Source organism: Lepidochelys kempii, chromosome 14, assembly GCF_965140285.1.
Source record: "Lepidochelys kempii isolate rLepKem1 chromosome 14, rLepKem1.hap1, whole genome shotgun sequence".
Taxonomy (NCBI): domain Eukaryota; kingdom Metazoa; phylum Chordata; order Testudines; family Cheloniidae; genus Lepidochelys; species Lepidochelys kempii.
Window position 1 is genome coordinate 25,392,065 of NC_136393.1, and position 24,459 is coordinate 25,416,523.

At 44.2% G+C, this 24,459-nt stretch overlaps 1 protein-coding gene across 10 annotated transcripts in view; it reads right to left on the reverse strand.

The window, feature by feature from the left end:
* DNAH9 (dynein axonemal heavy chain 9) overlaps positions 1-24,459 on the reverse strand; it is a 391,252-nt gene that overhangs the window by 73,168 nt on the left and 293,625 nt on the right. For all 10 annotated transcript variants that reach the window (XM_073310874.2, XM_073310873.2, XM_073310875.2 and 7 more), the window contains 2 exons: positions 22,551-22,721; positions 19,300-19,422 (listed from right to left, as the gene is read on the reverse strand). In XM_073310874.2, the coding sequence (XP_073166975.2) occupies positions 19,300-19,422; positions 22,551-22,721 (294 nt within the window). The remainder of the gene's footprint in view (positions 1-19,299; positions 19,423-22,550; positions 22,722-24,459) is intronic.

The following is a 24,459-nucleotide window of genomic DNA, read 5'->3' on the forward strand; positions in this document are numbered from 1 at the left end:
GTGGGGGGAGGCAAAATGCAACCTTGTAACGAAAGCACATGTGCTATGTATGTAATGTAAACAGCAAGGTTTACCGTGAAAGAGTGTACCCATTGTTCTATAAAATGTGTCTTTTTAAATACCACTGTCCCTTTTTTTTTCCTCCACCAGCTGCATGTGTTTCAAGGATCACAGGATCTTCTCCTTCCCAGAGGCTAGCGAAGATTAGAAGGCAAAAAAAAAACGCACGCACGATGAAATGTTCTCTGACCTCATGCTGTCCTCCCACACGGGCAGAGCCCAGATGAATGCATGGAGGCAGACAATGTCAGAGTGCAGGAAAGCACAAAATGAATGCGAGGAGAGGTGGCGGGCTGAAGAGAGTAAGAGGCGGGCTGAAGATGATAGGTGGCAGCAGCGTGATGAGAGGAGGCAGGATACAATGCTGAGGCTGCTGGAGGATCAAACTAATATGCTCCAGTGTATGGCTGAGCTGCAGGAAAGGCAGCTGGAGTACAGACCCCTGCTACAGCCCCTGTGTAAACAACTGCCCTCCTCCCCAAGTTCCATAGCCTCCTCACCCAGATGCCCAAAAATGCGGTGGGGAGGCCTCCGGCCACCCAGCAACTCCACCCCAGAGGATTGCCCAAGCAACAGAAGGCTGGCATTCAATAAGTTTTAAAGTTTTAAAGTGTTGTGTGGCCTTGTCCTTCCCTCCTCCACCACCCCTCCTGGGCTACCTTGGCAGTTATCCACCTATTTGTGTGATGAATTAATAAAGAATGCATGAATGTGAAGCAACAATGACTTTATTGCCTCTGCAAGCGGTGACCGAAGGGGTGAGGGGAGGGGAGGGTGGTTAGCTTACAGGGAAGTAGAGTGAATCAAGGGGGGGGGGGTTTCATCAAGGAGAAACAAACAGAACTGTCACACCGTAGCCTGACCAGTCATGAAACTGGTTTTCAAAGCTTCTCTGATGCGCACCACGCCCTGCTGTGCTCTTCTAATCACCCTGGTGTCTTAAAGCCAGGGCATTAAGGGGTAGGCTGGGTCCTCAAGGATAACCATAGGCATTTCAACATCCCCAACGGTTATTTTCTGATCTGGAAAAAAGAAAAGGAGTACTTGTGGCACCTTAGAGACTAACCAATTTATTTGAGCATAAGCTTTCGTGAGCTACAAGTGAGCTGTAGCTCATAAAAGCTTATGCTCAAATAAATTGGTTAGTCTCTAAGGTGCCACAAGTACTCCTTTTCTTTTTGCGAATACAGACTAACACGGCTGTTACTCTGAAACCTTTCTGATCTGGGAAGAAAGTCCCTTCCTGCAGCCTTTGAAACAGACCAGAGTTCCTGAAGATGCAAGCGTCATGTACCTTTCCAGGCCATCCCACGTTGATGTTGGTGAAATGTCCCTTGTGATCCACCAGTGCTTGCAGCACTATTGAAAAGTACCCCTTGCGGTTTATGTACTCGCCAGCTTGGTGCTCCGGTGCCAAGATAGGGATATGGGTTCTGTCTATGGCCCCATCACAGTTAGGGAATCCCATTGCAGCAAAGCCATCCACTATGACCTGCACATTTCCCAGATTCACTACCTTTGATATCAGCAGATCTTTGATTGCGTTGGCTACTTGCATCACAGCAGCCCCCACAGTAGATTTGCCCACTCCAAATTGATTCCCGACTGACCGGTAGCTGTCTGGTGTTGCAAGCTTCCACAGGGCTATTGCCACTCACTTCTCAACTGTGAGGGCTGCTCTCATCTTGATATTCTGGAGCTTCAGGGCAGGGGAAAGCAAGTCACAAATTTCCATGAAAGTGCACTTATGCTTGCGAAAGTTTCGCAGCCACTGGGAATCATCCCAGACCTGCAACACTATGCGGTCCCACCAGCCTGTGCTTGTTTCCTGGGCCCAGAATCGGCATTCCACGGCATGAACCTGCCCCATTAGCACCATGATACCCACAGTGCCTGGGACCGTGCTTTGAGAGAAGTCTGTGTCCATGTCCTCATCACTCTCGTCACCGCGCTGATGTTGCCTACTCGCCCGGTTTCGCTTTGGCAGTACTGCTGGATAATGCACGTGGTGTTTAATGTGCTCCTAATTGCAAAAGTGATCTGAGTGAGCTCCATGCTTGCTGTGGTATGGCGTCTGCACAGGTAACCCAGGAAAAAAGGCACGAAACGATTGCCTGCCGTTGTTTTCACGGAGGAAGGGAGGGCCTGACGACATGTACCCAGAACCACCCGCGACAATGTTTTTGCCCCATTAGGCATTGAGATCTCAACTCAGAATTCCAATGGGCAGCGGAGATTGCGGGAACTGTGGGATAGCTACCCACAGTGCAACGCTCTGGAAGTCGACGCTAGCCTCGGTACTGTGGAAGCACTCCGCCGTGTTAATGCACTTAGAGCATTTTGTGTGGGGACACACACAATCGACAATATAAAAATGATTTCTAAAAAACCGACATCCATAAATTCGACCTAATTTCGTAGTGTAGACATACCCTAAGTCTCCTAGCCACATTGCTTTTCAGAAAGAAGCCACCACATCCACGTGCTTGAGTATGCTGCCTGTAAAATGGGGCTACTCCTGCATATGCCAGCTGATTCTGTAATGTCTTTACCTCAAGTGGTAGAGGTGTGTGCTATAGACCCTAGATTTAAACACTGCTGAGGCCTACTCTGGAGAGTTGTTACAGCTGCACATGATGGAATTTGTATTTATTATTTTAAAACCTTAGGAAATTAGATTAATCTGCCCCCCCACACCCAAAACCCCCCCAAACCCTACAATCTGGTGCACCTGTGTATTCTGTGACAGTTTTGCACCATTCCCTCCAGATAGAGGGTGGATTAACATTTCTAGAGAATGGACATGACCTTTGCTTCAACAAATCTCAAGACAGTAGAATCCATATTTGTGACAGTGGGTTAGAAATAACCCCCCACACTCTGGCAGGTTATGTCCTTGTTTGGAGAGTTATTGAAGCACAAAGGCTGCAGGAATCATTGTAAGAGGCATGGAAGCACCTGGAGAAGCCACATTTCTCTGCTGCCACCCAGGTGAGAAGTCACCACTTCAGAGGTTCATCTCTGATCTGCCCAGCAGCAAACCTTAAGATGGAGACCAGTGTCAGTCTGCCAATAGGAAGAGTTCAATCAGATATAAAAATTATTTCAGCTAACAGGTTAAAATGAATAACTAAGTGTTCCCATGCAGCACAGAACATTTCAGTGAGGATAGGTCCATCAATGGCTATTAGCCAAGATGGTAAGGTACACAATCACATGGTCCAGCTGTCCTTAAACCTCCAATTGCCCGAAGCTGAGACTGGGCAATAGTGGATTGATTACTTGAAATTCACCATTATATTCATTCCCTCTGAAACATCTAGCAGTGGCCATTGTAGAAGGCAAGTGGATTAACTGGCTGCACTGGGTCGTACCAATGGCCCATTCTTATGCCCTTAGGAAAGTTTCAGATGAGCGCAGATAAATACATGTGGGAGAGTTGTAATCTGTGTGTTTGCCTGGACACTGCTTTTGAACCCAGGCCCATGGGGTCTCTAGATTGCATCCTTGGCCACAACGGTGCACTGAACCATCAGCCATAGAATTACAGAATCATAGCACTGGAAGGGACCTCGAGAGGTCATCAAGTCCAGTCCTGTGCACTCATGGGAGGACTAAGTAGTATCTAGACCATCCCTGACAAGTGTTTGTCTAACCTGCTTTTAAAAATCTCCAGTGATGGAGATTCCACAACCTCCCTAGGCAATTTATTACAGTGCTTAACCACCCTGACAGTTGCAAAGTTTTTCCTAGTGTCCAACCTCAACCGCCCTTCCTGCAATTTAAGCCCATTGCTTCTTGTTCTATCCTCAGATGTTAACGAGAACAATTTTTCTCCTTGTAACAACTTTTTATGTACTTGAAAACTGTTATGTCCCCCCTCAATCTTCTCTTCTCCAGACTAAACAAATCCATTTTTTTCAATCTTCCCTCAGATTATATTTTCTTGACCTTTCATCATTTTTGTTGCTCTCCTCTGGACTTTCTCCAATTTGTCCACATCTTTCCTGAAAGGTGATGCCCAGAACTGGACACAATATTCCAGTTGAGACCATATCAGTGTGGAGTAGAGCAGAAGAATTACTTCTCATGTCTTGCTTACAGCCTGCTAATACATCCCAGAATGAGGTTTGCTTTTTTTGCAATAGTATTACACGGTTCAGTCTTATTTAGCTTGTGATCCACTATGACCCGCAGATCCCTTTCCGCAGTACTACTTCCTAGGCAGTCATTTCCCATTTTTATGTGTGCAACTGATTGTGGCTTCCTAAGTGGAATACTTTGCATTTGTTCTTATTTTCTCTTGTGCACTGAATTGCATCCTATTTACTTCAGACCATTTCCCCAGTTTGTCCAGATCATTTTGAATTTTAATCCTATCCTCTCACTTGCAACCCCTCTCAGCTTGGAATCATCTACAAACTTTAAAAGTGTACTCTCTCTGCAATTTTCTAAATCATTAATGAAGATATAGAACTGATCCCTGTGGGACCACACTCAATATGGCCTTCCAGGTTGAATGTGAACCACTAATAACCACTCTCTTGGGACAGTTTTCCAACCAGTTATGAATCCACCTTATAGTAGCTCCACCTAGGTTGTATTCCCCTAGTTCGTTTATGAGGAGGTCATGAGAGACAGTATCAAAAGCCTTACTAAAGTAAAGATACACAACATCTACCACTTCTCACCCCCACCCCCAGCCATAAGACTTGTTATCCTCTCAAAGAAAGCTCTCAGGTTGGTTTGACATGATTTGTTCTTGACAAATCCATGCTGACTGTTACTTATCACCTTATTATCGTCTAGGTGTCTGCAAATTGATTGCTTAATTATTTGCTCCAGTATCTTTCCAGGTACTGAAGTTAAGCTGTCTGGTCTGTAATTCCCCAGGTCCTCCTTATTTCCCTTTTTATTGATTGGCACTATATTTGCCATTTTCCAGTCCGCTGGAATCTCTGTCTTCCATGACTTTTCTAAGATAATCACTACTGGCTCAGATATCTGCTCAGTCAGCTCCTTGAGTATTGTAGGATGTATTTTATTTAGCCCTGGTGACTTGAAGACATCTAACTTGCCTAAGTAATTTTTTAACTTATTCTTTCCCTATTTTAGCTTCTGATCCTACCTCATTTTCACTGGCATTCAGTTAGATGTTCAATCACCACTAACCTTTCTGGTGAAAACTGAAACAAAAAAGTCATTTAGCACTTTTGCCATTTCCACATTTTCTGCTAGTTTCCCCAACCCCTCATTGAGTAACGGGCCTACCCTGTCCTTGGTCTTTCTCTTGCTTCTAATGTATTTGCAGAATGTTTTCTTGTTACCTTTACATTTCTGGCTAGTTTAATCTCAGTTTGTGCCTTGGCCTTTTTAATTTTGTCCCTACATACTTGTTATTTGTTTATATTCATCCTTTGTAATTTGACCTAGTTTCCACTTTTTGTAGGACTCTTTTTTGAGTTTCAGATCACTGACGATTTCCTGATTAGCCAGATAATGACCATCCTTCCGATCTCGCCAAACTTCCTATCTTTCCTGTGCAGTGGGATAATTTGCTCTTGTGCCCTTAATAATGTCTCTTTGAAAAACTGCCAACTCTCTTGAACTGTTTTTCCCCTTAACCTTGCTTCCCATAAGATCTTACCTACCAACTCCTTGGGTTTCCTAAAGTTTGCCTTCTTGAAATCCGTTATCTTTATCTTGCTGTTTTCCCTCCTACCATTCCTTAGAATCATGAACTCTATCATTCATGATCACTTTCACCCAAGTTGCCTTACACTCCCAAATTCTCAACCAGTTCCTCCCTATTTGTCAAAATCAAATCTAGAACAGCCTCTCCCCTAGTAGCTTTTTTCCACCTTCTGAAATAAAAAAATTGTCTCCAGTACATTCCAAGAACTTGCTGAATAATCTGTGCTCTGCTGTGTTATTTTCCCAACAGACATTGGGGTAGTTGAAGTGCCCCCTCACCACCAAGTCCTGTGCTTTGGGTGATTTTGTTAGTTCTTTAAAAAAAAGCCTCATCCACATCTTCTTCCTAATTAGGTGGTCTGTAGTAGACTCTTACTATGACATCACCCTTGTTTTTTACCCCTTTTATCCTTACCAGAGACTTTCAACAAGCCTGTCTCCTCTTTCCAGCTTAACCTCATTCCGAATGTATACACATCTTTGATATATAAGGCAACACCTCCTCCCTTTCTTCCCTATCTTTCCCTCCTGAGCAAACTGTACCCTTCTATACCAATATTCCAGACAGGTGCATTATCCCACCAAGTTTTTGTGATGTCAGCTATGTCATAGTTGTGTTTAGTGACTAGCATTTCAAGTTTTTCCTGCTTATTCCCCATACTTCTCGCATTAGTATACAGACATTTAAGATAAGATACTGAAATGATCCCCCACCCCCGCCATGTTCTCTCTGGTCTTTCCCTTATCCCTGCTATAACAGCCCATGCTCCCCCCAGATTCCAACCCTTCTCCCAGGTCTCCATGTTTTTGATTTACCTGTGGGCTTTTGTCACCTGCCCCCATTGAACTTAGTTTGAAGCCCTCCTCACTAAGTTAACCAGTCTGTATCTGTTACTGGGTCAGCACCCGAACTCTTGCTAGTGCCCCCTTTCTCTGGCCGACAATGCCTGTATACACAGTTCTTTTTCACAGGGTAGCACCCACCTCTCATGGATGGTCCCCTTTTTCTTGGTTGGGTGTGAGCCTATTTTTATTTTTTGGTCATACATCAAGTGCCACGCCCCCCCAGCCAATGTTCTTTTGGCAGATCTTCAGCAGCTCAGCCCTCCAGCCGAGCTGCACACACTGTCCCTCATTCAGGGGTATACAGTCCAAGTTCTTGTCATGGCCCTGGTATGGGGCCCTAGCTCTAAGGCTTCTCCCAGAGGCACTCCCTTCTTCAGCCAATGAGCCAGGGCCCATCTCAGTACCTGCAGATGGTGGTTTTTCAGCTGGCCTCCCTGGGCTCAATTCTCAACAAGACCAGTGGGACACATCTTGGCACCCTTGCTGGCCATGCCAGGTCCTGTGCTCAGTCCCTCTGGGCTTCAGCCAGCCCACATTGACCTGTCCGTGGTCCCGCTGCTCTTCCCACCAGCCAGGCAACGGGTCTTCAGCAGCCTTCCCTGGGCTTCAGTCCTGTCTGCAGGGAGCTGTCCATGGTCCTTCTGCTCTGCCTGCCTGCCATTCGGTCTTCGCTCCTCAAACTCCGAGCTCTGCTGCTTGTCTTACATATGGCCTTTCTGGCTCCTGATTGGTCTCTCCAGCAGCTTCTTTTATTGGCTACTCCTCTGCAGCCCCTGTAAGCTGCCTGGAGGACGTCTCACTACTTTTATTCTGGGGCGGGGAAAGGCAGGGCCATGAGGCCTCCAGCAGGGGGCCTCTGGACCTAGTCAATCCTCCCACAGTATCCAAATATGCTCTTCCCCTTCCTCGATAGATGAACCCCTTATCTGCTTAGCAGTCTTCTTCCCGGAACAGCATCCCATGGTCAAGGAAGCCAAAGCTCTCCTGGCGACACCATCCTTGCAGCCAGGCATTCACCTCCCAGATGCATCTGCCTCTGTCTGGGCCCCTACTCTAACATCCTGACCAACACAGAGCAAAACCTTAGTGTAAAAGGCCCACAGCTGCTATACCCCCAAACCCCTGATTGGCCACAACAGACAGCATTCTCACAGGTTACCTGAACTATACGAAGACCCCAACAAGAAGTGGAAGCTGTCTGAGAAACACGCTGTTCCCACTGGTTGCTGCCTAGACCATCTTGTCTTACTGCCTTGCCTGACCTGACTTTTCACCTTGCCTCCCTAATCCACTGACTCAGCCCCTTGGATTGGATCTTCCAGCTACTGACCCCTGCGAGAACTCTGAGTGTTGCTCCAACCCTGAACTCCTCTGATACCAACTGGCCTCCTGGTTAACAGACTATCTGCAGACACTTGACTATTGCTCTGGACTGTCCTCTGGCCCACCTTGGCCACCAGGCATTACAATTTGCTCAAACGAGTTTGGTCTCCTTCTAGGCATGGAATCCACAGATATGGCATCACAGGTGCCCCAGGGCACGCTGAGCCTCCAGGAGTAGAACACTTGCCTACAGGTGGAAAACCAAGCCTTACAGGCCACAATGGATCAGTTTGGGGTGGAAAACTGCACTCTGAGGGAACAGATCACAGAACTACAAGTGGAAAGGTCTTTTGAGGCCCCATGGCCTACACTGACCTTCAGGACCCAAACCCACGGTACTGTTAAAAGAACTCTGTGATGGATATGGCTTGGAATGAGCCAGCCCAGCTACACCAATTTCATCTTGGTCTCATTGAGGAAATGAAAGACGAGCTTGCCTGCATGGAGCCTCCTGCGGATCAAGATGCATTTAATGAGCTGTGCCTCCGAAGCAACACCTCATTTAGTGAGCAGTGACATGAGAGGAAATGGATTCTATCCCACATCCAGGCACTGCCCACATCCCTTGTAAAGGCTCCCTCCCCCACGCAGGTGAATACAACATAGGCCTGACTGGACCCTTCCAAACGGGAATGCCAACAGCATGTGAACTTATATTTTTATTTTGCTGGCACCAGCCACATGGTGTCTGTCTGTCCTAACAAGTCCCCGAACTGCATGATTCTGGGAAATGACCATGCCCAGCCTTGTTAAGGGGGTCAAGCCTGGGCAACACTGGGAAAACTCCACAAAGCTTCCTCCAGCAACCTATTCCACGTGCCTGGCCTGACATCTTGAAAATATCCCACACCTACCACTGTAAAATGCCAGCTCCGGGATTCTGGACAGGTATGTCCCACCAAGAAGGCCCTGATTGACTTTCGGGCTGGCAATAACTTCATGGGCGCTACCATGCCTCACATACTTGGCCTACCAATACAGCCTAAGACTGCTCCTGATTTAGTTGAGATGGACGATGGATCACTGCTTGCCTCTGGCCCCATCAGTCAAGAAACTACAGTTTTGGAGGTGATAGCTGGGGAGCACCAGCAGCTCCTTCAGTTTAACCTGATCTGGTCCCCACCCTTCCCTTGGATACTCAAGAATCCCATGGTTGGCAAAACATGACCCTCATATCTCTTGGCGTCAGAACACTGTGGCATTTCATTCCAAGTTTTGCTGAGACAACTACCTCCTGACTTTCAAGCTTGAACCACTGGAACCTCAGGCTGGATTCCTTGCTCAGGCTTTGGAATCAGGGGGAGATGCTCAGGCAACAGAGTGGGCTTCCTTGCTCTTAGGGTCAGCCATCAGATTCCCCTCAAAATACCAAGAGTTTTCAGATGTATTCACAAAACAAAATGCAGACACGCTACCCCCACACCAGGAATCCAACTGCCTGCAGCCTGACACCAAGATTCCATTCAGCCGAATATATTCCATGTCAGAACCCAAATTAGCTGGCCTTAAGGGCTACATCCATAAGAATCTGGAGAAAGGTTTTTCCTGTGTTCTATGTCCCCAGCCAAGGCCCCTGTCCACTTTTTGAAGAAGAAAGATGGCTCCATAAGACAATGTGTGGACTACCATACCGTAAATAAAATCACCATATGGAATCAATACCCTCTACCCTGATCCCAGAGCTCTTGGGCCAGGTAGGAGCAGCCTGTGTATTCACCAAGTTAGATATCAGAGGGGCTTACAATCTTGTCAGAATCTGCTTGGTATGGCCCCTTTAAATACCTGGTGATGCATTTCAGACTTATTAACATACCCGTGATCTTTCAGCATCTAATCAATGATGTCCTACGAGATATACAGCACCACTAAAGCTGTTACCTCACCCACCTCATCTCTCTAATATTCTGGGACCAACACAGCTACAACAACACTACATACAATCTCCTAGATGACAGTAGTACTTTGTCCAAGAGATCCTAGACTTCCATATATGATGAGGGAAGATATGTTACCTGTTGAGTGGGAAAGGTACAGGCCACAGGTACAGTTCTGGGAACAAAACCATTATGTGCACACTCCTGAAAAGATTGGAGCCTTCCACATGGATAAATCCAGTCCTTTGGAACCCCCAAGGTCACCCCAAGGGAATGGGGGTGATGTGAGGATCCCAGTATTGAACCCAGGCTTGCTGTGTCTCTAGATGGCCTCCATGCCACAGCACCACATTGAGACACTGCCTCTCATCGACAGCCTTAGTGCTAAAGGCTTACAGCTCCACAGCAGCCACACTCCAGGCCCCCGCTTGGCTGCACAGACATCATTCGCATTGGATATATGGATATATACAGACCCCAACAGGAAGAGGAAGCTGTCTGAGCTACTGGCTGTTGCCTAGACCACCTTGCCTGGCTGCCTCACCTGACCTCACATTCCTAAATCACTGACCTGGCCTCTTGGATTGGATCTTCTGCCTAGTGACCCCTGTGAGAACTCTGAAAATTGCACTGGACACATCTGATACTAATTAACCGCCCGGCTACCGGACCACCCATGCACACCTGACCACTGCTCTGGTCTGCCCCTTAGCCGGCCTCAGCCACTGGGCTTTACAGTGTTCTATCAAAGATATTCCAAAAAATACCATTACATATTTAGAATGGAGTAAATGGAACGGATTTAATTAAGACTATGATATTCTGTCATTAATATTTTGAACATACAATGTAGCCAATGAGCTGTAAGCCTTTTATATCTGACCCACTTGATCAAAAGACCCTGGCGACGTTCAAAGAACACAATGTGCATTATATATATGCAGCAGTTTGTGTCAAAATGAATCTTTGCGAAGAATGGATAATATAAGTGATTAAAAAGTACTCAGAGGGAGAAGCAAAAGAGAGTCTTCAGTTCCTTTGTCAAGAAAGCAGTTTTCTTAAATGCAAAATATATGATTCAGTATTTTATCTCATAAGCCACATGCACAATCTTATCATCTGCATTTTGCAAAATTATAAATATGGAGTTAATATGCTACTTTGTCTACTGCTTTTCTCCTCGAAAGCTGAATTCAGTATTTAGGGCTTATTATTTGACATCACATTTATTAAACTATGTCCTTTCAGTTCCTTTTTCATATCTACATAATGAAAATTCTTCCTTTTCAGAAAGAGATGATGGGAGTGATTGAGATGAAAAAGTAATCCTAGTCGGCCAGGTGTATTCTTACTTATTATAATACGTTTTACTTATCCTATGGGATGCATTTGCATTCAGTAAGGCATAGAGGCTGCAGAAAATATCACAAAAGAAATCAGACCTGGAAAATGGGCATCTACATAAAGAAGACCAAAAATGCCTGGGTAGAGTCATCAGGCACAGGATTGCATAGGGGGAGAAAGGGTTAAAAGAGGAGGGGTCCGAGTCAGACAACATTTATTGAAGCCCTAGCAGAGGGTGGTGGTGGCAGAGAGTCCAATAGGGGATGACAAAGACAGGGAGAGGGAAGAATTGAGATGGGAGCAAAATGGGTGTTGTGGCAGCTGGAGCATGAGCTAATTCAACACCTTCACCCAGGAAGACCAAGGCAGCACTTAAAGCTGTCCCCTCCCACCACCAGAAAACCTGAGGAGCAGCAGCAGTGGACACAGCACAGGTGGGATTTCTCCACCTTGGGCACACAGAGGCCAATTTCCACGACCCTGCCCCAGTCTGAGCGTATGTCTACACTGCAATTAGAGATATGAGTGCAGCACGTGTAGGCATACCTGAGCTAGCTTTGATCTACTAGCTCAAACAACAGTAACAGTGAAGATGCCACAGCACAGGCTAGCCCTAGAGTACATACCCAGAGTCCTGGCTGGCTCGTACCCTACTGCTGCCTGTGCTGGGGTGGTTTCACTGCTATTGTTACTCAAGTTAGCTGGAACAAAATTAGCTGAGATATGCACATACTGCAATCACATCTCTTACTACAGTATATACATACCCTGAGTGGCTCTGGTCTGCGACCTACAATCAAGTTATTCTAAAAGGAGCTGATTTGGATCCACTGCACCATGAAAATGAAGGACATTTATACATTTTTATCTTAAGCCACAGAATAATCCGAATTGTAAGAAGCCATATTAACAGTGCATCAGAGGTTTCCTATGATTTGGCTGTTGTAGAGAAATACTAATCTCTCTCTAATTCAGTTGAAGAACAAAAGAATGGCCATACTGGGTCAGACCAAAGGTCCATCTAGCCCAGTATCCTGTCTTCTGACAGTGGCCAATGCCAGGTGCCCCAGAGGGAATGAACAGAACAAATAATCAGGTGATCCATCCCCTGTCGCTCATTCCCAGCTTCTGGCAAACAGAGGCTAGGGACACCATCCCTGCCCATCCTGGCTAATAGCCATTGATGGACCTACTCTCCATGAACTTATCTAGTTCTTTTTTGAACCCTGTTATAGCTAGCTTCTTTTCACCACAAGGCTGATTTTGCCCCATTCCCCCTTATTTCACCCAAGTCAGACAGATCCACCTATTATTTCAAAAGGATGTTTTATGCAGAAAGATTAGCATTGCCTCTTAACTCCTTCTTAATAAAGTTTCTTGCCTGATGATTCATATTTAAAGCTAACTACAGAGCCATGCAAACATAAAGATATTTTCTAATAAACTCTGCACTACAGATTCCAATCCCCTTTCTTCTTGATCCAGGCCCAGAGTGGGCTTCAGGGCCTGTGACCATTTGGACTATGACTGAAGCACTTTTACTACCAGTTCTGATGCCTGAGAACTTCATCATCAGCCGGGTCCTGCAAAACACACTAACAGTTGCTAAGGGCAATCTGGAGTCTGATCTGCATTTCTTTGTCATTGAACTCCTTTACTGTTATAACACTCTTTTTGTTCATCATTGTAATCTTTTTTAGTTTAAGTTGTAATGTGGCCACTAAAGATAATTATCTGAGCCAACATCTGCTCCTCTGCTGGCTCTGACATCCCTCAAAGAAGGTGCCACCTCTGAGATACACACATCGTCTATTTGGTTGACAGTCACATCGTCTGGTGATTTCCATGTGGGCTTCTGAATCCTCTTGTTCTGGAACAGACTGTCGCCTATGTTTGTGCCACAGAGATTCAAGAGCCATTCGCCATTATCAGTTCAGATGTCTTCCACTGCTGTACCCATAACTACTTCCCAGACAGTGGAGCTGTTGCACACCTATCATCAACTTGATGTCATATTTAGGCACATAAGTCAATATTTGCTGTATCTGCTTGTAGAATGTGTCCTTTTCAATGTCACCTGCTGCATTTGTTTGCAACTTGACTATTGTTATTCTGTTGTTAACTGGCTTCCAAAACAGCAGGGTCTTCAATGTGATGTTATCCTGCATAATTCCTACACTTCTTTCATGCATTCCTCCTCCTGAGTATAACAACATAGCATCATCTGACACCATCTTGCCACTCCCTACCCATCTCGTCTCACCAACACCAAGTATATTCAGATGGTATTTTTTTCATTTCTCATGTAAACTGTGCCACGTTACATATTAAAGTATGTACGTTGCATATGCCTGCTCTTGTTACGATTTACTTATCAGGATTCAATGTCTCAAGATCTTAGCATCCATTTGGCTTTTGCTGAGATCTGTCATTCTTAGGTTATGAGCTCCCTCTGCATCTACAGTCCTCAAGTTTTGGTTTAACTTAACTGAACAGTTTCTGTTGCAGGAAGGTTTTACCTACATGAAAGAAGTGGAAGTGGGAAGAAAAGTGGGAGGAAAAAGTGGAAAACGACGGTAGTTGAGACAGCAGAGAAGGAAGTGGGCCACTAAAGAGGGTGGAAGAAAGATGCATGGATTACATCTGGAAAATAGATAGCAACTGAGGAGCTGCTAGCTCTGAAAGAAAAAAAAGGAACAGTGCAAGACACAGGCAGAACTCTTACAGGTGGATGCAAGATACAAAGAAAATGACAAAGAGATAAAGAGATATAGGCAAGATAGAAATGCCTGGGTTCAGGAGAAGGCTGCAGAGGCAGAAGCAGCAGCACAGAGAAGAGACTTCAAAAAACTCTATAGAATAATGAAGGACCATTAAGAAAGAACCAGACTAATGCAGATGATGCCCATCAGGCAATCTCATGGACAAATGTTGAAAATGCATGAAGAACAAGTCAGAACATGGAAAAAAACATTTCCATTCTATATTAAACTGTCCAGAGCCAATGATCATGGACAGATTTGAGAGAAATGCCAATGCTAAGTTAGAAATAGAAGAGGAACCAATAACACTTGATGAAATTAAAGCAGCCATGTAACCCTCTTTCCTCTCAGGTTGACAGCACCCTCTTCCAGCAGCATCAAGAAGTTGGCACGGAAATTCATTGGGTGGGGTCTTGACCTGCAATTGTGCAAGTTGGCCTAATAGCAGTTCAGGTCTCTCACAGGAGGATTTGGCACACCTCCAGTCAGCATGGGCCTCCCGGTCTCGCCCCCTGGGCGTGGGCTAAGCACTTAACCAGTCTATAGCCCTCAGCCTCCAGGCCAGGGCAAACAGCAACAGTCTATGGTTAAGGCCTTCTGGCCTAAGGTGAGTGCACAGCCAGCGCCATGTGTGGGGGCAGGAATCAGGGGTAGGGAGACCAGGGTCCACCCTACTCCACTGGGTCCCAGACCAGGGTCATAGAAGTGATGGGCAATCCTGCCACAGGGTTAGCATGGAATCGTGTGGCTGCTGATTCATGTCTTGGCAGCACAACTGGACCAATGTCTTGCTTCCCTAGGCTATTTCCTGCCAGCTCCTGCTGGCACTGCTCTGTCACCACTGAGACTTGGCTCTTAGTCTCACAGACAGGCGGCCCTTCCTCTAGTCTCTCCCCAGAGTCTTCTGTCTCCTGAGCCAACGGTTTGCCTGTTCTCTCCACTGTCGATCGTGGGTTCAGCTAAGGGCTCAGCTCCCTGGGAATGACATCTACCTCCTTCCCTAGTCCAGCCCCAACTGAGCTGCAGGGCCCTGCTCTTATATTTCCTGCCCTGCCTCTGCACTTCCTGTGCGGGAGATGGGATGGGGTTAGTTGTGCCCACCAAGAGGAGTTAACCACCTCCATACTGGAGGGTGGCTACTCTGCCTCACTACAAGCCATCAAAGGCCTCAAACAGGAGAAAGCTCCTGGGGTTGACAGAATTCAAGTAGAACATGTTCATCAAGAATGGAAAGATGGTATCATTAAGGCATTGCCCAAAAAAGGGTGATTTTACTCAATGCAGGAACTGGACAAGTATTGCAATGTTATCAGTCCCAGGCAAAGTATTCACTACTGTTATGCTGAACAGCATGAAGAAGTTAGTGAATGAAAAATTATGAGAAGAACAGGCTGGGTTCTATCCAGGTAGATCATGTTGTGAACAGATATTCACTCTGAAAGATCATCAAAAATCCATCTTAACCAACTTTAAAGAAAGTGTTCAACTGTGTCTACACAGAGACCTTGTGTAATATGGCTAAAAACTATGGGCACCAGATACACTGACTAAGGTAATAAGGAGCTTATATGATGGAAGTACATGAGCACTAAGATCAGATACAGGCCTTACTGAGTGGTTTTTTATCTGTGCATTAGCTGGCAACAGAAGACATAGTGGACAGGGTAAAACGTGTTAGCCAAAACGAGTTACATGACCTTGACTTTGCCAATGACATTGCTTTACTAAACATGACATGGAATGGAATGATTGCCTTTACATCAGAGGTAGAAAAGGAAGCAACAAAAATTGGATTGAAAGTAAATGCAGAGAAAACCAAGATTATGTAGGTAGGAAAGTGGACAACAGATGCAAAGTTGTACATGGATAGAAAAGAAATCAAACAGGTAGACGAGTTCTGCTACCAGGGGAACGTGATGACATTGGAAGGTGACTCTGATAAAGATATTCGCATGGGATTAGGAGAAGAAACACCATTTTTGGAAGGATGAACAACATCTGGTCAGAGCTTTCCACAACAAATTAAAGTTCCACCATATGGAAGATGAGAGACATGCTAAGCAAGCATTGAATTGGGTACCAAAGCGAGGAAAGAGAGAGCAAGGAAGGCCAAAGAGGAACTGGCAGAAGACAGTAACAGAAGGTACTGAATGGACTGGCATTGCCTGGGAAGGAGTACAACAACTAGTAAGCAACCATAAGCAATGGAGGAACTGGACGTCTCAGTGTATTAGCGGCACAGGTCTTTTGTATTAACGGCCCAATGTATTCGCGGCACTTTCCTTCTCACGCATCTTTGAGAAGGAAAGTGCTCAGACGGATACTTGAGAAGGAAAGTGCTCAGTTTGACTCGTGGATCCCAGGCTAAGTGTGAAATGTGTAATTACAAAAAAACCCAAACATGTTTTTATTATAAACTAAGCTAACTTGCTCTAGAATCAATGAGAGACAATGACCACTGACCCCCCTGGTGCTATTTTTACATCTCTTTTCCAAGTAGAATTGTGAACAGTAGGTTTTGGCTGTGTGAAGTACCTGGGGAACAGATGGGCAATTAGACTACATTTTGAACGGTGTCTGATGGGTTGGGAGTACATCAAATCTGCATGAAGTGATCTTGATCTCTGGCCTCCAAGAAGTGGCGTAGATGAGTTTGGAAAGGACTCTCATTCAGCCCTCCTCCATTGAAATACAGCCTCAGTGATGGGAGGGAAGAAAAATGGTGATGATCCTCTGCAAAGTACCCCAAAGACAGAGTCAGGTAGGAGTCTGTTTAATTTAATGTTGCCATGAGGAACCTGAGTATTACAGTGCACAGGGCTGTGCATAGCCCTAGACTGCTGCCATTTTGTACAGTGCCAGTTGGCTCAATGGTTAAAGAGGGCAACAGGGATCAAGCTTCCTGAGTTCTGTCCATGGGTCTGTGAAACCTTGGACGAGTTCACAGGGAGCTGTGAAGATGAAATCATGATTGTCTGAGATCACTGGATGGAGTGAGCTATAGAACTGTACAGCATGATTAGTATGCACGCATTAGTAATAAAGTAATAATAATAGTTAATTCTGACATGGCTGTTTGTATACCAAGTCCCCCAATATGTTAATAAGGTTTTCTTCAAAGTCACTATGCCCGCCCAAAATGGGCCTCAAATATTAACGTCAGATATCCTTTGGCACAACTATCTTAGCCTGAAACCTCTGGCAACTGCAACATTTAGCACAGTAACTTTTCAATGTTCCCATAAAAAAATTAAATAGAAGCCTAAATTCTATTTAGAATTTGAAATATGAATCTGAAATATACTTTATTCAAGCTTTATTGAAGAAACAATTTATTACAGCATTAATCTTCCTGATAAAAGGAAAGGAAAGTTTAGCCTGCTAATAAGCTGTATGGAAGCCATGACTAATTAACCTAATTATAGCAGACTGTGACAAAATGGTTGTACGAGAACTGTTCCTCAAGTAACCACAATTGCCAAAACCTCAAAAGCTAATAAATCAACACACAGTAATGGAACATAAACACTAATAAAGTTTACATCGTGCATATAATTTGTAGTAGAATCAATACTGCAAACAATGATCACAGAGGACAATCTAATGGCTATTTAGTAGTATTTGGTAACAAAGAGTTCATGAGCTGAACAAAGATTCTTTTAGTGAGATATTTACACAATGCAACATTCTGTTACAAAAGGGTGAATTTGCTATGCTCAGAAACACCTGTTTTTACTGTGCACTAACCTTAAATAGTCATTGAATTTGTTTTTAAAAGGTCAAAAATAAAATGCTGCCGTTTGAACATGTAAAACACCTCACTGAACTATGGAAGAACAGACGACTTGTGTTTATTTTTTTAAAAAAATCATTAATTATTATGCAACATCTCTGCAAGAATGAGCAAGGCTAGTTTGGCCTCAAAGTTCCAACAACATTTTACATGGCACTGCCAGTTAAAACTTAGAGCAGTGAGGACAACATTGACAACTTGCAAACAGTTCAGTGCATGTGTAAAATGGAGCAGATTTCAGCTACCTGCATCTTTAATATAGAGGTACAGCCTGTGGAGATGACAGGTCTCAGCCTGTGGCCAAGTTCACGCTGAGACCTGAAGTCCCTGGGTGCCCATCTTCTGCATTAACAATGAGGGGAATGGGGTGCATTAGCTGCCCTGGTTCATGAACCCATGGTCCCTTTGCATCTTGAAACTTTGATCCAATGGTCTCCCAAAAATGAAAAATGGGGCGGAGGGGGGGGGGTAATCAAGATGGTAGCAGGGCTCTCTGTTTTTTAACCAGTCTAGTTTGAGTCTGTCCTGGTTCATAAGAATGTTTGATCTCAGAAGCAGTGGTTCCCACACTACATTGTACCACCTCACCCCAGCACAGAAATTAGGGGTCATTAATAGACAAGATATCAGGTCCAGAACCCACTGCAGCGCAGAAAGCTCAGTGGCCATGCTCCAGAACGCTTTAAACTAACACCTGCATGGGCATCAGGAGAGATGTGTCATAAAGTTCCACAAACAAACACCTTCATCACATTCCTAGATCACAGCAGTTACCAGAGATTGGTCATCAGCAGCAATACAACTACAGATATGGCTCCCGATTCAGCAAGATACTTAACCATACGTGCAACTGTAAACAGAGGAGTCACCCACTGACGTCAGTGGACTAGTCATATGCTTGAAGTTAGGCATATGTTTAAGCACTCTGCTGAACCAGGAAGTACATTCCATGCTGGTTGGCTGGCAAGCAGTCAGGCAGTCCAGAAGGGTCACTCCTTCACCCTCCCTCCCCCCACTGCAGCAGCTCTTAGACCGTTCCATTATGTCCCTGTGCACAAGCCTTGCTAAGGTCATATCAGCTGGTATTGTCGGGGCTACAGCCTCCTGCAGTAGTATCTGCCCACAGCCTCAGATACTTGTCTCAGTCTTAAATTGCCCATATCATCTTGACCATGCATAGCACCTGGGCACCAAAGGTCCCAAAGTGCTTTGCAAACTGTAACCGCTCAGCATCTGCTGAGAGGTTACAGAGGGGGAAGCTGATGCATAGAGAGGGAAAGTGACTTGCCCAAGGTCATGCAGGGAGCCAGTGGCACAGTGAGGAATAGACCCCATTGCTCTCACCACCAGAGAAAACTGCTTTCCTAAAGCAACACTTTGTGCTAGCTCTAGACTGTGGCTGGTGTTCCATCTATTGACTGCTAGAGGGATTGGTCCAAAGCCTACTGAATTAACAAGAAGACTCCCATTTACTTCACTGGACTTTGATTCAGAAATATTGATACGAGATATTGATGACATTTATTTTAAGTTAAACAGTTACCTTGATGCCACCCCATGAGTGATTAGACAGGAACTCCACTGGACTCGTGACTCCTGGCTGTGCTGGATATCGAAGCAGGAAGTCCAGCTCCACCATGTTAATTTCATTACTCATCAGAAGTATCTGCAATGTCCAACAAATGATGTACCTTAGCACTGCTATACAGATTCCTGGAGTGCAGCAGAACAGATTAGAACATTCATTGTAAGAGTCATCACATGCCAGAATGTGTGATTAAAATGTATAAACTGCCAGCAGCCAAATGGGGCTGGCAAAATATGCATCACAGAGGTGTGGAGTAGAAAACTGAGGAGCTGGAACAAACACATGGAGTCTTCTGACTCAACAGCGCTAAGGTTCTAAAACAGGACTTGCATGGGGCTGTGGACCAGGTCCAAAGGGGCAACAGAGAGCAGCTGGGAATCCCTCGTGGCATGGAGGAAGCCTTAGGGATGTGGCTGGTTCTCCATCACTTGCAGTCTACGTCAAGCCTGGGATCTTTCTCAAAGATATTTTATAGATCAAATAGAAGTTATAGGCTTGATGCAAAAATTGCAAGGCAAGGTTCTATGGTCTGTGCTATGCAGGAGGTTAAACAGTTACATACATAAACACAATGATTCCTTCTAGCCTTAAAATGCATGACCTTAGGGACAATGAGGTACAGTGAGCAGCTGTTACATAAACAAAACAACTACATGCAAGCATCCTTATTCCACTAAAGAAATTAAAGCATTTGCCCTTCTTTTTTCCAAGAGCTAATACATTTGGTACACAAGAATCATCTTAAACTAAATCCAGAACTTTAACAATGTACAGTCAGTAAACTGGCATCCAACCCAAATCATCTCAAAGTGATTTGTTGGATTTTCACATGTTCCACTGCAAAGAATTTTCAGTTCCCCAAAATACCATGAAAACTTAAACCTGTGTGTGTGTGTGTGTGTGTGGAGGGAGAGCGGGTGAGCACAAAATCACAAGAAAGGACTTGGCCAAAAATTTTGCATGATTTTTCACATAGATTATGTCACTGCAGTGTGCCAGTTTGGGCCAGTTCTAACCATTTTGCCCATGTGGGATCACTTAGTGATATGAAAGAGGCATTCAGAGTATGGTGAGAGCCTGTGGAATCTAAGCGAATAGCTCACATTTCCTGAGAGTGGGATCTGCAGCAGCTGTGGGCTGGAGTTGGTCATAGAATCATAGAATATCAGGGCTGGAAGGGACCTCAGGAGGACATTTAGTCCAACCCCCTGCTCAAAGCAGGACCAATCCCCATGTCTGCAACATGCACCCATTATTATTGTTCACATGTTGTCAGGGGATGATTGGTGACTTTTCCTCATTTCTTTATTGCAGCGTTGCTGACTGTACCTCACTATCAACCTATGGAGCAATAGCTTTGGCAGTATCATGGAGTCATGTTAACGTCTCTACAATTAAAGGGATGAAGTGAGCTGTAGCTCATGAAAGCTTATGCTCAAATACATTGGTTAGTCTCTAAGGTGCCACAAGTACTCCTTTTCTTTAGGGATGGGTGAGTTTTCCAGCTGAAGTGGGAATTACCTTATTTTGACATGGATAACATCAAAATAAGGTAATTAACGTGCCTCTTATCACCAACCTCACTCCACTTACTATTAAGTGCAGAGATTTCATCGCCTGAAGTAAACCCATTCAATATTTTCAACAGATAATATCTACTTACAAACTCAACATGTGCTACTTGTATACATCACCTAACAAAGCTAGGTGTATGTTTCCTGAAAGAGTATGTGTGTGTTGTGGATCAGAGTTAAGGCTTTTTGTATAATGTATAAGGTAACGTTTTACATGCCAGTAATTTTACTAACAAGGTGTACCAACTTAAAGAGTAAAGGAATATTTATATAAATCACCTTTCCTGGTAATGTCTATATTTTTTAGTACCTAGGCTTTTTAAAGTGTAATGTTTTTCTTATAGAATATGGACAAGGATTATATTACTCACAGTGATAATCAAGGTGGGCCATTTCCAGCAGTTGACAAGAACATGTGAGGAATGGGGTGGGGGGAATAAACATGGGGAAATAGTTTTAATTTGTGTAATGACACATCCACTCCCAGTCTTTATTCAAGCCTAATTTAATGGTGTCCAGTTTGCAAATTAATTCTAATTCAGCAGTCTCTCATTGGAGTCTGTTTTTGAAGTTTTTTTGTTGAAGAATTGCCACTTTTAGGTCTGTACTCGAGTGACCAGAGAGATTGAAGTGTTCTCCAACTGGTTTTTGAATGTTATAATTCTTGACGTCTGATTTGTGTCCATTTATTCTTTTACGTAGAGACTGTCCAGAGAACAGTCAACTGCTGGAAATTATCATTACAGAACCTTGATTATCACTACAAAAGGTTTTATTTTCTCTCCTGCTGGTAATAGCTCACCTTACCTGATCACTCTGGTTACAGTGTGTATGGTAACACCCATTGTTTCATGTTCTCTGTGTATATAAAATCTCCCCACTGTATTTTCCACTGAATGCATCCGATGAAGTGAGCTGTAGCTCATGAAAGCTTATGCTCAAATAAATTGGTTAGTCTCTAAGGTGCCACAAGTCCTCCTTTTCTTTTTGCGAATACAGACTAACATGGCTGCTACTCTGAAACCTGTCACTGGAGTGAGTTAACTATAAACTAACTATTTGTGTGGAGGGATAACCTACAGCCAAGTCAGGTCTGTGCTCCATACTGTTCGTTGCATGTTATACAGTAACATCTCTCAAACTGTCACTCACTGCACATACTTTATAGCAATTTTATGGCATAACAGCAGTCAGTATTTATTTACTTATTTTCATTTCAATGTGTAGGCATAAAAAGGACTCGCACTCTGGGCTGTTGACATACGAACAAATCACTAAAAATACAGTCAAGTTAAGATGAAAACAGCAGCAGCAAACCAACTACCCTTTCTCCACATACAAGCCGCCTGTCCCTAAAGGCCACCTTCCCCATCAGTTCCTTGGGTTCCACAAGCAGGCACCACTGCTCAAACAGCAATTTGCAAACTTAATGCGAACCAAAGCATCTGTGATTGTTAGCAGTGAGAGAAGCACAAGGGGAAAGAACTTTCCCAGGCCACACGTATTAGCTGCACATATGCTGAAGGGCAGGAATGGGGCTTGGGTTTTCTCCTGGAGGACAGCATGCAATGCCAATAACTTGACTTATCACACATATTATTCCATCTAAATGAGGCTGCGCCTGTTCTTTACCTGGAAGGTCACTTGGGCGGTGTAGGTCAGTTTGTCACACTCAAACAGCCCCCGGGTGGTATACTGGAACACAGAGAAGGTGATGCTGTCGATCAGGTTTAGAATGCGCTCTTTGAGGCTCTCGTCTGGAGAGGCCCTCTCCACTGCCTTCTGAAACACGACACTGAACGCCTGGGTGGGGGAACAGGAGGAAGATCTTCGACGTTTTACAATTACTCTTTTAATGCCCTGAATATTGTATGTAACATTCCCACAGCTGAAGTGGATTCAGTTTCTTCTATTTCATAAACAAAGCGAACAGCCAAGTGGTATGAACTGACAGCTCTAAACAGCTGTGTAATGGGATTGGACACTAGGACTTGGACAAGCTTTTTTCACACACACACACTCTCTCTCTCTCTCTCTCTCTCTTTTCTAAGGCAAAAACATTTACTTGTTGCTCTTTTGAGAAGTATTCAGCCATAAAACAATGACACTTTCCATGAAATTATGCTCATTTGGGTTCAAGAAGGTAGTACATAGGCAGGCTCACTGAATTAAAACAGAATGTATAATGGAAATATTTCACATGATCTGTCATAGGGATTAGAGCTCTGTTTTGCAAACATTGAGCTGAAAGACACTGGAGTCCCCAGAGGAGAACACACCTTTACATTGCAACAAGACATGTGACGTGGGAGGTAACAAATTCCCTTAAGTACAAACCACCCCCTCAACCCCATGACTTTTTTACTGCCTGGATTCAGCAGAAATGACAAGAGAAGAAGGGTAGATGATACCCAATGATCTGGGAATTATATTAACCCAATAAGGTCCCCTCCCCCCTTGAGGAGGAAGCTATTATGTAAAATATGAAACATTTCTTATGTAAATGGGAAAAGACTCAAAAGCCTTTGGAGCATGCTGGAGAAAACACATTTGCAAATTACCAAATGCCACTGAAGAAAACCCCAACCACAGCTTGGTTAAAAACGAGAAGACTCCATAAAGTGGAAACTAGCTAATCTGAAATAACCAGGCCAGTACATATTAATAACACTAAACAAGCCAGGTATGGCTGTGCAGATAGAGTTATTTTTAGGATTTTATAGGCCCAAGCAAAGAGAAAACAATACAGTTGTAAATTAGACTAATATTGATATATGTTTTATTGCTCAATTATTTGTAGAATGTATTTTTCCTACGTGAATTTCTTGTTAGAACATGTGCAGAGACCCATGTAAATCTTATTTACTCCAGTTAATAACGGGCTTTGTAGCTAAAGTTATAACATCATTTGTGAAGTATTTTGCAATCACCTCTGCACATCTCTACAAGATAAATTATAATGAGAAATTATGAAGTATTAGTTAAAACATTTTAGGAATCATTTTCTAGGTATTTATACACACTATTAATGTTACTGAAAAAACTCCCATAGTACAGATGAAGTGAATGAAGGGTGAAACCTCAGATGTTTCTGTATCTGCTATGTGTGGAATGGATCTACTAAAATGTGTACTTGTAAGGAAGATACTCTGCACATTTCCCTGACAAAATAATCTCAGCATGTGCGACAGGGTCAGGCTGGATGGCTACAGGAGAGTAATAGAAGGCAGGTATATTAGCCCCAGGTTAAGTAGGTCCCTTTTCCCTGGGTAAGGTAACAGGGAAGGTTCCAGAACAATCAGGAACCTTCTGGAGACAATTAAGACAGACAGGCTGATTAGAACACGTGTAGCCAATCAAGAAGCTGCTAGAATCAATTAAGGCAGGCTAATCAGGGCACCTGGGTTTAAAAAGGAGCTCACTTCAGTTTGTGGTGCGCATGTAAGGAGCTGGGAGCAAGAGGCGCTACTAGCTGAGAGTGAGAACGGGCATACTGTTGGAGGACTGAAGAGTACAAGCATTATCAGACACCAGGAGGAAG